Source organism: Catharus ustulatus, chromosome 9 (genome assembly GCF_009819885.2).
Source record: "Catharus ustulatus isolate bCatUst1 chromosome 9, bCatUst1.pri.v2, whole genome shotgun sequence".
Lineage (NCBI taxonomy): Eukaryota > Metazoa > Chordata > Aves > Passeriformes > Turdidae > Catharus > Catharus ustulatus.
The window spans coordinates 1,537,227-1,552,339 of record NC_046229.1 but is presented as its reverse complement, the minus strand read 5'-3'; the positions used below and the strand labels follow the sequence as shown (position 1 = coordinate 1,552,339).

Sequence of the window (15,113 nt, the reverse complement as noted above, 5' to 3'; positions counted from 1 at the left end):
CTGTTTTAACAACAAATTTAAGCTCATCTTCAACATCAAGCACAATAAACTTTATCCATAAAAACCTGGAAATTCCCTGCCCTGTGCTTCACCTCAGCTGCTTCAACTCCAAATGTCAGGATGCTTCCTTTGATTGAAAATTCCTCTGTTTATGGTGGAAAAAAACTCCTAAAATGCAATGTTTAATCCAAAAACGTGACAGGCAGAGGATAAATCTTCCTCATTTCCAAACATTTATACAAGGAAAAGGAAAATCCATCCAAATCCAAGGGAAGAATCTCCAGAGAACAAATAAAACCTCGGGGCTGTGGAAGAATTTCACTCCCAGGTTCTTTTTTTTTTTTTCTGTGCAACACGAAGTTGTGATTTTGTAACTCTTGTTTTTCATCTGCTTTTTAATTTGATAAATTTGGGTTTAATGTTTTATTTCCCCAAGCAGCCCAACAGTCAAATTGAACAGAAATGTTTGATGATCTGCTCAGTGCACAGCAAAAATACCCTGGAATTTAGGAAAATATCCGAGGATCAAACCCAGCAGTGGAGCTGGAGAATGACTCAAAATTACAGATTTAGAGAAGAAATAATTCCATGATTTTTGATATTTCTGCTTTGGCAAAAACCAGCAACTTCAGGGTAGAAGGGTGAATTATTTTACATTTCAGACTCAATTCTTTTACATTTCAGGGTGAATTATTTTAAATTTCAGGGTGAATTTTTTTAAATGTCAGGGTGAATTCGTTTCAATTTCAGGGTCAATTATTTTAAATTTCAGGGTGAATTTTTTAAAATGTCAGGGTGAATTCATTTCAATTTCAGAGTCAATTCTTTTAAATTTCAGAGTGAATTCTTCTAAATGTCAGGGTGAATTCGTTTAAATTTCAGGGTCAATTCTTTTAAATTTCAGGTTGAATTAGTTTTAATTTCAGGGTGAATTTTTTTAAATGTCAGGGTGAATTAGTTTTAATTTCAGGGTGGATTCTTCCAACTTGATCTTTGTGGGTGATTTTTAGATGGAATTCCATTGGCATCTCTCTAATTGCAATGCTACAGAGATTTTCTCCAGGCAAACCAACCCAACCATCACCACAACAGGATTGGCAATATATTTTCAATTCAACTCTCCAATTCCTTGCTCTAATTCCATGATCCCAGAATCATTAGGGCTGGGAAAGAGCTCCAGGGAATGAATCCATTTTCCCTCCTGATTTCTCAGCTTTGTCACCTGAAGGTTTTCTTTGATTCTCTCAGGTTTCAAGTTTTCCTTTTAACCCTGGCTCAGAGCATCCAAAAAACCCAAATATTCCACTTTAGTTTTATTTCCAAAGGCCAAGCAATTATTTTCCTCGGCACAATCCCGTGGGTTTATTGTTTGGGTGGATACAGAGATTTCCTCCTCCAATAACCGAGATAAGTGTGTTTTCCTTGGGTTCTGTTCCTAATAAAACAGTTGGGATTTCACATCTTGGGGGCTAAAAATAGCCAGGCCTCGGGTTTAATTACAGAGTTTTCTTTTCCTGAGGATTGTGTGCGCTGCAGGTTGGAAGGGTTTTGTTTCCAAGGAAACAAATGCTCTGCGCTCACCGCGCATCCGACGGCTCCTGCAGGGAAAAATGGCATCAGGGAGATGGGAAATGGGATTGGGAAATGGCATCAGGAAAAATGGCATCAGGGAGATGGGAAATGGGATTGGGAAATGGGATGGGGAGATGGGATGGGAAATGGGATTGGGAAAATGGCATCAGGGAGATGGGAAATGGGATTGGGAAATGGGATGGGAAAATGGCATCAGGAAAAATGGCATCAGGGAGATGGGAAATGGGATTGGGAAATGGGATTGGGAAAATGGGATTGGGAAATGAGATTGGGAAATGGGATTGGGAAAATGGCATCAGGAAAAGGGATTGGTAAATGGCATCAGGGAGATGGGAAGGGAAATGGGATTGGGAAAATGAGATTGGGAAATGGGATCAGGAAAAATGGGATTGGGAAAATGGGATTGGGGAAATGGGATTGGGAAAATGGCATCAGGAAAAATGGCATCAGGGAGATGGGAAATGGGATTGGGAAATGGGATGGGGAGATGGGATGGGAAATGGGATTGGGAAAATGGCATCAGGGAGATGGGAAATGGGATGGGAAAATGGGATTGGAAATGGGATTGGGAAATGAGATTGGGAAATGGGATCAGGGAAATGGGAACAGGGAAATGGGATGGGAAAATGGGATTGGGAAAATGGGATTGGGAAATGGGATCAGGAAAAGGGATTGGGAAATGGCATCAGGAAAAGGGATTGGGAAAATGGCATCAGGGAAATGGGATTGGGAAAATGGCATCAGGAAATATGGCATCAGGGAGATGGGGTGGGAAATGGGATTGGGAAATGGGATTGGGAAAATGGCATCAGGGAAATGGGATTGGGAAGTGAGATTGGAAAATGGGATTGGAAAAATGAGATTGGGAAATGGGATTGGGAAGATTGGGAAAATGGCATCAGGGAAATGGGATCAGGAAAAATGGGATTGGGAAAATGGAATTGGGAAAATGGCATTGAGAGAATGGCATCAAGACAAATGGGATCAGGAAAATGACATTGGGAAAATGGCATCAGGAAAATGGGATTGGGAAAATGGCATCAGGGAAGTGGGATTGGGAAAATGGCATCAGGGAAGTGGGATTGGGAAAATGCAACAGGAAATGGCATCTGGCATCATCTTCTTCTTCATCTTCTTCTTCTTCTTCTTCCTCTTCTTTTTCTTCTTCTTCCATTTCTTCTTCTCTCAGCCCAGCACAGGGGATTTTATTCATGAATCATCCAATCAGCTAAAACACCCTTCCTGCACCTACCAGAGCTCAGCTCTAAAGTACAGAAGTGGTGTCAGTCCTTAGACATGATTTACACGTGGTTTTATCTATTCACATGAATGGCTCTATCTAGAAATGCAAGCAATGTTCTGCTGGTTTTTCCTTGTATCTGGAGCTAAGTTCCTGAACTTTAAACCAGGCTTTAAAAGCTACTGAACTTTAAACTGGGCTTATGGGCTTTTTCTTAAGGCACTTAAAGTGTTTAAAACCAAACTTTACACTTCTACTTCATATCTGAGTGGGTTAATAGATTTGAATTTCTCTAAAGCTTTAATTCAATCCCTGCATTCTTTTCTGTGTCTGAGGGACTCAGAGAGTTTCTGTTTTATCCACTCCAGCACATCCCAGTGTCCCAGGTCCTCTGTGCTCCTGGGGCTGCAGGGGCAGCTGCAGTGACACCCCAGCTCTGCTTTCTGCTGGAATGTTGAATTCCACAGTGAATAAGGAACTCAGGGTGGGTTTACACTTTTACAGGGTGAGGGGACACAGGGAATGGTTTGGGATTTGGGGATGGATGGGGATTGGGGAAGGAATTCCTCCTGTGAGGGTTGGAATGGATTTTCCAGAGAAGCTGTGGCTGCCCCTGGATCCCTGGAATTGTCCTGGACAGGGCTGGGAGCAGCCTGGGACAGTGGAAGGTGCTCATGGAGGGGTGGGATGGGATCATCTTTAAAATCCTTCCAGGATTCCAGGATTAATTTGGGCATTGTTGTTTTTATGTGCTGCAGGTGGGATGTGGGAAAGGGCAGAGCAGAGCCAAGGGGAGAGGCTGAAATTCCATCCCCATCCCCCTGAAAATTGGGGAAATAGGAGCAATAAAACCGGTCTGAAAATCACAGGAATGGGCAAACAGCTTGGGAAGAGACCAGGGCTCAGAGTCCCAATGTTTTTGTGTGAGTGGAGAGTTTTTTGGGAAAACTCTGGGAAAAGCCTCTGTTCTCCCTGCTCTGAGATAAGGATAATTGGAGGGTGGGGGATGTAGGTGATTAGGAATTCCAGTTAATTCATAATTCACCATGTGTGGATGTGTGATGTGGAATATTCTGGGATTTGGGACTAAATCCCTCAAAAGAACTTGAACCTGTCCCTGAAAACTCAGCATTTCCTCCCCAGACCCAAAGGAGCTCCTGGAGAGCTGCAGAGGGACTTCCCAAAGCCATTATTTTATATTTCTGGAGTTTATTGTTGAGAACAGGTGCACCCAGGTGGAATTTGAAGGAATATCCAGTTTTATTCCCAAAGCAGCAGCTCCAAGGCTCTGTTTTTCCCTACCAGGCTCTGCATAACAAAGCTCAGCTTAAGTGTGTGCAGTTAACTCTGGGAAATGTTCTCTTCCCAAATTATTTAAAAATTTAGTGCTGTTGTGAATGTTCACAGCTTCCAGCGTGCCAAAATCTCCTGGCTTGGCTGAGAAAGGAATATTAATGTGTGCTGGGAGTTGTTTTCCATGGAAAAATAACTTCTGTCAAGAGGAGATCATTTTGGTGGCAGAAATTGAAGGTGGAATTGAGAGGGGGGCTGCAGTGTGCCAAGGAAATGATCCCAGAATTCCAGGCAGGTTGGGATTGGGAGGGACCTCAAAACTGAAATCATTCCATGGGCAGGGACCCTTCCACAAACCAAGGATCTGTGAAACTGAGTCCCAAGGTTTGCTGCTTCCCCAAAATTTTCACTCCTTCCGTGGTCAGAAACTGAAGCTTCCCAACTTTTCAGGGTCAGGAGCTGTTTTAGGGTGAGAATCAGGGGTGGGAGTTGTTAAAGGGGGTGAAAAACTTTCAGGATCCTTTTATCCATCCTGCTCCAGGGCTCCTGGCATTCCCAGCTTTTCTCTGGGTGCTGGAGAGGGGACAGTGGTGACAGCAGGCAGCCTCAGGAGCTGCTGGTGGCCATTCCCAAAGATTTGGGATCTTCTCCTCCTGTGGAGCTTGGAGTGAGGAAATTGTGGAAAATGGGAATAAACTTCCCAAAAAATCCAATGCAACGGGAAATGCTGTACAACATTTCCATGCAGATGGAAATTTGTGCTCCAAGGAGCTGGAGGGATGATGGGAATGAACATTAGGGGAGAGGAGAAAGGAGCAATCCGAGGAAAGTGCTGCTTTCCCTGGCTCCTGGCAGGAAATCGCTCCTTAAGTGGCGCTCCCGAATTGTCAGCTGCTTGTTTTAACACAAAATGTGTAACAAATCCAGCCCTGCTTCTCTCCAGGAGATGGGAAAGCTCTGGAGAGCTGCAGCTTCAGGGCTTGGAGACAGGGAGAAAAAAAAACCTGTGGGGGTTATAAGTCATAATATTGTGACCTGTTGCAGAGGCAGTGATTTTATTGGGGGATAAATCAGCGCTGTGGAGGAGGTGCAGGGAAACCAGGAAGGTTTGGGGATGCTCAGGGCCTTCCCACCCCCCTCCTGCTCCTGTTCCACGGCTGGAGATCCAGATCTGTGTGTTAGGGGCTGAATCCAAATCCAGCTTGAGGCTGGAAATGCCACGTGGGGGGTTCCTCTCATCCAGGAGCATCCAGGGGAAGAGAATTCCAGCTGCTTTTCCAGATGTTTCCCTGGTGGAAGGGACCCACCTCAGGAAGGCTCAGGATGAGAGATGGCTCATCCCAGACCATCACAGGGAATTTGGAGCACAGGAGGCTCAGGAGGGACCTTGTGGCTCTGCACCAGTCCCTGGCTGGAGGAGCCAGCTGGGATTTGGGATCTGCTCCAGGGAACAGGGACAGGAGCAGAGGGAATGGCCTGAAGGAAGGCTCAGCACCTTGGGAAAGGTGCTCAGGCACTGGGAAGGGCTGGAGTCCCCATCCCAGAGGTGTCCAAGGAATTCCTGGAGGGGCTCTCAGTGCTGGGGACAGGGCAGGGATGGGACTCAATGACCTTGAAGGGCTTTTCCACCCTCAATGATTCCGTGAATTCCAGCACTTTCCCCCCGTTGTTCCATTTCATTTCACCCAGCACTGCTCCTTCCCTCACTGAGGGGATCTCTGCATTCCAAAGATGTGGAGCATCACAGAAATTCCATGTCAGGCCCAGAGCTTGTGGTGCTTCCTGCTCCTGGAATCATCACTTCAGGGAGCCCCATCCCTGCAGCAGCTTCTCCACACACTGGGAAATCTCCAGAGAGCCTGGAAGGAGCCAGAACAAAGTGGAACAGCAAATTCCAGCTCCCTGAAGGTGCAGTAAAACATCAGGGAGGTCAGGATTGAATCCAGATGGGAACCTGGGGATCTGCTGGGAGCTCGTGCTGCTCATTCCCAGCTCCCTCAGTGCTGCTGGAAGGATGTCAGCAGAGCTGGTGTTGATGGAAAATAGATCCAAACATTCATTAATTGCCAGCTCAGCGAGCCCCAGACCCCTCTGCACGAAGCAGCTGCTGCCTTTGAGTCATTTGGTTGGAAACTCTTCAGGAACTTTGCAGGGATCAGATGATTTTCCTGATTTTTTTTTTTCTCCCAGTGTTTTTGTTCCCTCTGCTCCTGGCACAGCTTTTCCTGCCCCTGTCCCTCTTCCCCCACCCTGTTTGGTGGCCCTGGCTCTCACTTTGGTCCCTTTGGGTGAAGGGTTTGCTTGGAAAGTCCTCCTCTTCCTCACTGAATTCATGGGATAGAGCCTGCTGGAAAATGGGATTTTATTGCTGGAAGGTGAAAAGTGTTGCTGAGCAGGATGGAGCTGATGTGTCCTCCTGGGGAAGGGGAAGGGACTTTGAGGTTGGATTTGTGGAGCACAGATCAGCAGTGGGTTGAGAGCAGAGCTCCAGAAATGGGAAATTCCCACTGAAAAGTGAATTCTAGGGATCCTGGTTGTGGAAAACATCAAGTGCTTGTGTCACCTCCAGAGCTCTGGGAACTGAGAGGAACCTTCTGGAATGAGCCCAGAAGAGGCTCTGGAGCTGTTCCAGGGCTGGAGCCCGGAATTCCCAGAGAATTGGCTGCCCCTGGATCCCTGCAGTGTCCAAGGCCAGGTTGGAGCCTGGGACAGGGGAGGTGACACTGGAAGGTGGCACTGGATGGGCTTTGAGTTCCCTTCCCACCCAAACCATTCCAGAATTCCATGATTTCACAACACACCAAATCTCCTGCAGCTTTCAAGCCCCCCTACTGTTGGTACAGCTCATTATTCACCAGATAGAATTCCCAAATTTCTGAAGAAAAAAAAAAAAATCAGGGTTTAGGAGCTGATTATCAGGAGTGGGTCTGTGTTTGGGGATCTGAAATAAGTGAATTTGCCATGGAGGGTGGTGGTGTTTGTTGTAAGGGCTGGCAAAATAATATTCCTGGAGGTCTTGGGCAGCCTGTTCAGGAAAAAAAGAAAGGAATTAGAATTGCAAATCAGGATTTCATCATCCTCAATCAGCGTGGCCAGCAAGGAGGGATGAATGAAAATGCTCACGAGCCCCAGCAATCACAGAAATGCCTCTGTGCTCCCCAGAGTGCCACTGGCACGTGGCAAAAACCCCCAGGAATTTCAATATTTGGGAAGGGGTCGATGGTGCTGAGAAAAACAGACAATAAAATGTAGGATCAGCGTGGGGGAAGCTCCTCTTGGGGTGGTTTGTGATGATCAGCTGGGGTGGTTCTGTGTTATCCTGATCATTCCACAATTGGCAACGAGGGGGAAGAAAAATATTCCTGGAAACATATTTAGGATTTATTTATCTTGGGGTGAAACCCCTGATATTACATCAGCACAGATCTTTCATCTGGGAAGACAGAGCAGGGAATAAACTCGATTTTGATGTTCTTGTGCTTCTGGTTTATCTCAGAATTCCCGAAATATCTTGTGGTGTTTCTCAGGCTGCTGTGAGGACAGGGAACATTCCTGAGCCTGCACAGGACCCTGCTGTTGATTGAGGGGATGAAGGTGCCCGAGCACTGGGGGCCTGCAGAGTTTCAAGGCAGCAGGAGCTGCCTTATGTAACTTTGCTCAAAGATGTGGGGGGAAAAAAAAAGAAAAAAAGAAGAGAAAACAACATTCCAGGCTGGTTTTCCGGTTTCTGTGCAGTTTTTCAGGAAATGTTTGAAGTTTCCCTGGAGGAGCATCAGTGTTGGGGCTGCCAGGATGGCCCAGTGGGAGGAGGCTGCTCGTTAGCACGGCTTGCAAAGGCTAATTAATAAATAGATGGAGTCTGGAGATGCAGAGGAACCATTTGGGGATCTGGGAAGAGTGTGGGAATGGCAGTGGGTGCTGACCCCAGCCCTGGGATTTGATTCCTTTCTGTCCTGTTGATCCTGCAATTCCTGGCTTTTCACTCGGGATAATTATTGAACTGAGAAACTACAGGAGGAAAATCCCAGGGAATGATTCTTGGCCTTGCCACCCTGTGATTACTCCACATCAAATTTGGGATGCTGGATGCTGGAAAAGGCTGAGCTGTGAAGGGAGATCCAGAAAAACGGGAATGGGGAGGGAAAATGCACAAACTCAGCGTGGTGGGGTTGGAAAAACCAACAGCTCATGGAAGTGGCTGCTCACAATTAGCAGAGAATTCATTTTGGCTTTTTCCCCAAGAAACATGAGGAGATCATTGCACAGGGTGGGGATTTCCAGGTGTGGAAGGGGGAGGGACAGGACACAGGGAATGGCTTCCCACTTCCAGAGGGAATGTTGGGATTTTGGGAAGGAATTCCTGGCTGGGATGGGATTCCCAGGTTTGCTGGGTTTGGATCCCTGGAGTTCTCATGGCCAGGCTGGAGCAGCCTGGGGCAGTGGGAGCTCCCTGCCCATGGAATGGGGTGGGATTTCAGCTCCTCCCATCCCAAACTATTCCAGGATTCCATGATTTGGAATGTCTGTGTATCTGTGTTCACCTCCAGCCACGGATGTTGGGCACCACAAAACTCTTCACCACTGAGAGTAAAACTGGCTCCTGCCAAACCCAGGTGGAGATGGAGCAAAGCCAAGGAGAGGTGCAAACTTTTGGAATATTGATCATCCAAGCTCCACCCTGATCTTTTCCTTGTACCTTTAAGTTGTCCCTATTTTTATAGATTTTTAAAAATCTTTTTATCATAACGTCAGTAGAATAAAAATATGGATTTATGTCTCATCTCCCAGTTAGAGGAGAGAACCACTCAGTTTTTCCAGTCTGGAAAAGCTTTGAGTGTGTCAGAGCAGCTGGGGAGTGTGAGTGGGGTTGGAATGACACTGCCACTCTCCCCCTTCCCTGGATTTGTAGATTAGGATTTTAAATTGGGATTTGGCATCCTGATTGCTGAACCAGATCCTTGTTCTGCCTTTCCAGCTCGGAGTTAACTGCAGGGAGAGGGGCTTGGGTTGGGATCCTGTGAGATCCATGGGCTGAGCCCTGCTCTGTCCCCTCCTGCTGCTTTGGGGATAGGGAATGTTATGGATCACCCATGGCTGATGGAATTTATCCATCACCTATAGAAATCCTATTTACCTATCACCTATAAAACCCCATTTATCCATCACCTATAAACCCCCATTTATCTATCACCTATAAAACCCCATTTATCCATCACCTATAGAAATCCTATTTGCCTATCACCTATGAAATCCCATTTATCCATCACCTATAAACCCCCATTTATCTATCATTTATAAACTCACATTTATCCATCACCTATAGAAATCCCTTTTATCTATCACTTATAGAAATCTCATTTATCTATCACTTATAAAATCCCATTTATCCATCACCTATAGAAATCCTATTTGCCTATCACCTATAAAACCCCATTTATCCATCACCTATAAACCCCCATTTATCTATCACTTATAAACTCAAGTTTATCCATCACCTATAGAAATCCCATTTATCCATCACCTATAAAACCCCATCTATCACTTATAAACTCACATTTATCCATCACCTATAGAAATCCCATTTATCTATCACCTATAAAACCCCATGTATCCATCACCTATAGAAATCCTATTCACCTATCACTTATAAAATCCCATTTATCTATCACTTATAAACTCACATTTATCCATCACCTATAAAACCCCATTTATCCATCACCTATAGAAATCCTATTTGCCTATCACCTATAAACACCCATTTATCTATCACCTATAAAATCCCATTTATCTATCAGTTATAAACTCACATTTATCCATCACCTATAGAAATCCCATTTATCTATCACTTATAAAATCCCATTTACCTATCACCTATAAAACCCCATCTATCTATCAGTTATAAACTCACACTTATCCATCACCTATAAAATCCCATTTACCCCCCACCCATACAAACCCATCACTATCCAAATCCCCTTTCCAGCCCTTTCCCGACACCTTTGATTCCAGCTGATGGATAAAATCCCTTCCTTTGGTTGTCAAGGTGAAACATCGGGGGAAAAAAAAACCAAACTACCCAAACCCGGCCAAGTGCGAGCGCTGCGGTGCCGCTGAACTTTGTCCTTGCCGGGGGGGGGAAGCGCCGCGCCCGCCCTGCCCCGTCGCCTTTGTCGCCTTTGTCGCTTTTGTCACCCCCGCAAGGTGCGGGTGGGGCTGAGCGCTGCCAGCATTCCCGATCCATCCCGCGCCGCTGGAAGCGCTTTTCTTCCTCTCCCTATTTATTTATCCATCCATCCATCATCTATCCATCCATCCATCCATCCATCCTTCCCTCCATCCCTCCATCCTTCCCTCCACCCCTCCATCCCTCCATCCTTCCCTCCATCCTTCCCTCCACCCCTCCATCCCTCCATCCCTCCATCCCGCCTCTCCCATCCCTCCCTCCCTCCATCTCTCCATCTCTTCATCCATCCCTCCACCTCTCCCTCTCTCCATCCCGGCTCTCCCAGCCCTCCCTTTGTCCCCGGCTCCCCTCCCGGCTCCGGCGGGGGCCGCATTTCGGGATCCGCTCCCGGGCGGATGCGGCCCCATCTCCCACCCACCCCTGACGTCTGGATGCACCAGGGAGCCGCGCCGGGTTTGATGTGGAGCGGCGGGATTTAGATCTTGTAAATCTTGTAAAATTCCATTTTATGCAGAGAGAGAGAGGGAGAGAGAGAGAGAGAGGCAGAGACACAAATCCTCCGGCGCCGCGCGGGGCGAGGCTGCGGCTCCCGCTGGATCCCCGCGATTCTCCCGCAGGAGCAGCCCCGGGCTGGGCACGGGTGACAGCGGGGACAGCGGTGCCAGCAGCGCTCCCCTCTCCGCTCGCAGTGACCCCAGCAGGGAGCTGCAGGATGGACAATCCCGGCCTTTTCCCAGCTCCCTGCTGCCCGTGACCCGCTCACCTGCAGCCGCCGCACCCGGCGCTCTCCTCCCTGTGGATGCTCCCGCCCGCGGGGGTTCTGCAGCGTCACAAAACTTTGCCTCGGCTCCTCGGAGGAAGGAGGGATGTGACCTGGAAAGGAGGAACAGGAAAAAGGGGGATGTTGCTGCAGCTTGGAAAAGCTTTTTTTTTTTTTTTTTTTCTCCCCCCGCTCCCTCCACTGTCTCGGGATCACTGGAAGGGATTATACAAATGAGAGCAGGAAGCTGCAGTCAGGGGGGTGCCAGAAATAGATTTATTTTTTCTTTCTCCTGCTAGAACTGAAGAAATTTGGGAGTCCATAGAGGCTGTTCCACAGACACCCCCACTTTTTGTTGGCAAGGCATTTGCATTCCTCTAGAAAGCGACATCCACCTGCAAGGGGAGTTGCCATGTAATCCCAAAGAATAAAAACTCCTGGAAACATCTCCGTGCCATTGAGCAACTCCAGAGACACCCAAGTTTGGAATAAGCAGGACATGTCCTGACTCTTTTTGGATGACAGAGGACAAGGACCAGCCGGGAAGATGTTAAATATTAATATTTTACCCAATCGCCGCCATTCGTGGATTTGGTGAGTATGCCATGGCTTTGTCCGGATCACAGCAGCTCTGGTGGGCACTAAAGCTTGGAAATCAGCATTTGTCCTGGCTGAGAAGCAGCTGCTGGATGGGCACACGGATAAGGGGGTTCCTGGAGCTGAATTGTTGAATATTTTCTTCTCTGATCTTCCCTGCTCAGAGTTTGGTCTGAGGCACCCCCGCGACGCCTCCGAACGGGGACCGTGGGGACAGGCTGGGAAAGGATGGAAAATTTCCTCTTGTCCTGGTTTATTTTCCTTCTCAGGTGTTTATGAACCTCAGTTTTCCTTTAAAAATTAATGAGTCCCTAAAACATCGTTTGCTGGAGCGGTTCCATGGTGCCACCTTGTCCCTGTTGCATTTTAATGAGCAGATGGAGCAGCTGCTGGGACAGGGGGACAGGGACATCCCCGAGGCATTTCCCAAAACCTCATTTTATGGGTAAAGATCTGCTGGTGGAGTCGTTGGGTGGTGTGATCTTCCAGTGTGGATAATCCATGGGATCTGTGGGAATACAGAGATAATTTTATATCCTGGTTATTCAGAGATAATTTTATATCCTGCGATCTCACCTACACACAAATATTGTGGTTTTAGAGGAATTTATCCTCTGCAATCTCATTGTGGTTTGTAATGGTGGCTCTGGGATCAAGCTACAGGTCAATGTTTGGATGTAGGAATAAAAATATCCAGGAATGGTGCTGGGGAGGGATGGGGTTGGAAATTCCAGAGCATGTCCTGCTCCTCTTGTGTGCAGTTCCAGGGGTGGGAGAACGGGAAGGGAAATGCAGAGCCTGTATTAAATTATGGAATGCTGGAATGGTTGGGTTGGAGATCATCTCATTCCAGCCAGGAATTCCATCTCCAACCTTCCACTGTCCCAGGTGCTCCAGGCTGGCCTTGGACACTTCCAGGGATCTCAGCTTCCCTGGGAAATCCATCCCAGGGAGGAATTCCTCCCCAGCATTTCTTCCTAACACCCAATCTAACCCAACCTGGCTTGGAATTCTTCCTGTGGCTTCCCCTCAGTGTTTTGCAGGGGCAGATGTTGGTTTGGTTTGGAAAGTTCCTCCTGAGGAGGAGCCCCAATAAGCCAAGAAAGAGGAATATTGTAAATATCAGATTTACAAATGAAGGGAAGGGGAGAGAACCTTGTGCATTAATTGTGGACAAAATCAACACCCAGAGAGCCCAGGAAGTTCTGGGAAAAAGAAAAAAAAAATCTGGAAAAGTTCTTTGGAGAAAGGAGAACCCCATTTCTGTGGCTGCAAGAGAACAGAAATAATTTTAGCTCTAGGAACTGAAACAAAGCCTGAGCAGCCCCAGAATCCCAGCAGGGGATGTCAGGGATGGAGCCATCCATCACTCAGGGAAGTTCCAGGTGATTAAACCCCTGCAGCTCCAAGGGAGCCTTGGCAGGGTGAGGGTTTGTGAAGGAAGGGATAAAATTATCCCAAAAAAAAATCTCTTCACCCCTGCCCAGGTGCAAACAAAGCCAATTCTTCACCCTGTGCTGGCCTAGCCTGAGTCAGACTGAGCCTTGCTAAGCCAGACCTATGTAAGCTCCTGGTTGCTGCTCAGAGATTCATCAATTCCTGGTTGAAATATCTTTGGGGATTTCTTTCCTCTGGATAAAAAGGGGGAAAAAAAATCCCTGTTCTGGGCTTCTTTGGAGCTTCTCCCTCCTCTGTCCCAGCACCCAGAAGGAAATTTGTAATTTGGGACAGGATCTTCACCTGGCTGGGGAAGGTGACTGGGTTAGATGAGTTTTCAGGGGTGAATTAAATGAACTTTCAGGGGTGGATTAAATGGGTTTTCAGTCTCCCTTCCAAACCATGGATGGCTTTTGGCTTCCATGTTCTCCCCAAGTCCAGGAGAGGAGCTGGGGGCTTCCATCCCCTGGAGGACAGTGTGGAAGGGCTCTGCTCTGTGCTGGGGGTGGGAATGGGGCTTGGATCACATCCTGGGGAAATGGGATTGCACTGGGACAGCAATTCCTGCTGGAGAAATGTGGGAATTCCTGCTGGAGAAATGTGGGGATTCCTGCTGGAGAAATGTGGGGATTCCTGCTGGAGAAATGTGGGAATTTCTGCTGGATAAATGTGGGGATTCCTGCTGGAGAAATGTGGGGATTCCTGCTGGAGAAATGTGGGGATTCCTGCTGGAGAAATGTGGGGATTCCTGCTGGAGAAATGTAGGAATTCCTGTTTGTTCACAGGGATGGCTCCAGACTCAGCCTGGAGCTGCAGAGGCTGAACTTTGGTGGGGGCAGAGCAGGAGCTCTGTCCTGATGGGAAGGGGTGGCACCCAATGCCAGGGTTTGTGCCAGGAATGTTGGAGAGGTGCTGCCCTGCTCCCAGATAGCTGCAGTGGCAGCTCCTGCTGGAACACAAACATTTATCAGTGCTGACAGCCACGGGACCAGGAGTCACCCTGACCTTGGCTCCCTCAGCTCCAGTCTGGGATCTGGCACTTGGATGTGAGGCTGGAGAGCTTTTCCATCGTGTGCTACCACAAACATGGAATTGCTGAGGTTGGAAAAGCTCTGAGAGACCATGGAGTTCCCCAGCACTGCCAGGGCCACCTGTGTCCCCAAGTGCCACATCCACAGAGCTCCTAAATCCCTCTAGGGATGGGGACTCATCCCTGACAGCTGGAAAGGAAGAAATGTTCCCAAATTTCCAATCTAAACCTCCTCTGGGACAACCTGAAGCTGTCTCTGTCACTGCCAGTGTCCTGTCCCTGTTCCCTGGGAGCAGAGCCCCATCCCCTCCTCACCTCATGGACAAATTGCACTTTGGTTTTTTTATATTGACTTTCAAAAGACTCAAGCTTTGCTCTGGGAATTAACACTCTCCAGATCTGTGGGTTGAACCTTCTCACCTTCTTTCCATGGATTTCAGCTGGATCTTAAACCATTTTGGTTTTCCTCATGGATTAATTCCTCAGCCTCCTATAAATAGGCAGGATTTCCAGCAGAGCAATGATTTATGTGCAGGAGGTAGATTTGAGAGACAGAACTCTGAAATCTGTAGGCACAATTTAAGAAAGGAGAGGCCAAATATTTCTCCTGTGCTCACAAGTGCCTGGAGGAAGCACAAAGAGCTCGCTGAGACAATGCCTGCCTGAAAGGAGCTGGGGAGAAAATGATGGGATTGGACTGGCAGCTGGGATGGAATGGGGAGCTGGACCAGAGGGGTTCTGGTGGAGGAGCAGGGCTGGTATTTAGTGACCTTTCCCTTCTCTTCAGGCTGGGTCTTTTCAAGTCGTTCCTGGCTGTGTTTCCCTGCTGCTTTTGAAAGGCACAAGATAGGAGTCAGAGCTGCTCCTGACGTATTCACATTTCCGTGTTTCCATTCATTATCTTCACTTCCAGGGAAGGGATCTGGGGAGTTTCATGGGATGGGAAACTTTTCAGCCAGGTTTGTGGATGTCTCTGCCT

At 47.6% G+C, this 15,113-nt stretch overlaps 1 protein-coding gene across 3 annotated transcripts in view; it reads left to right on the top strand.

Annotated features, from left to right (window-relative positions):
* PDE4B (phosphodiesterase 4B) overlaps positions 1-15,113 on the top strand; it is a 187,864-nt gene that overhangs the window by 80,260 nt on the left and 92,491 nt on the right. Inside the window, exon 1 of one of the 3 annotated variants that reach the window (XM_033067179.1) lies at positions 11,537-11,664. The exons of the other annotated variants lie outside the window; for them this stretch is intronic. Coding sequence (XP_032923070.1) covers positions 11,618-11,664 — 47 coding nt within the window. The 5' untranslated portion in view covers positions 11,537-11,617. Of the gene's footprint in view, positions 1-11,536; positions 11,665-15,113 lie in introns of those variants that run through there. 3 annotated transcript variants of the gene reach the window in all.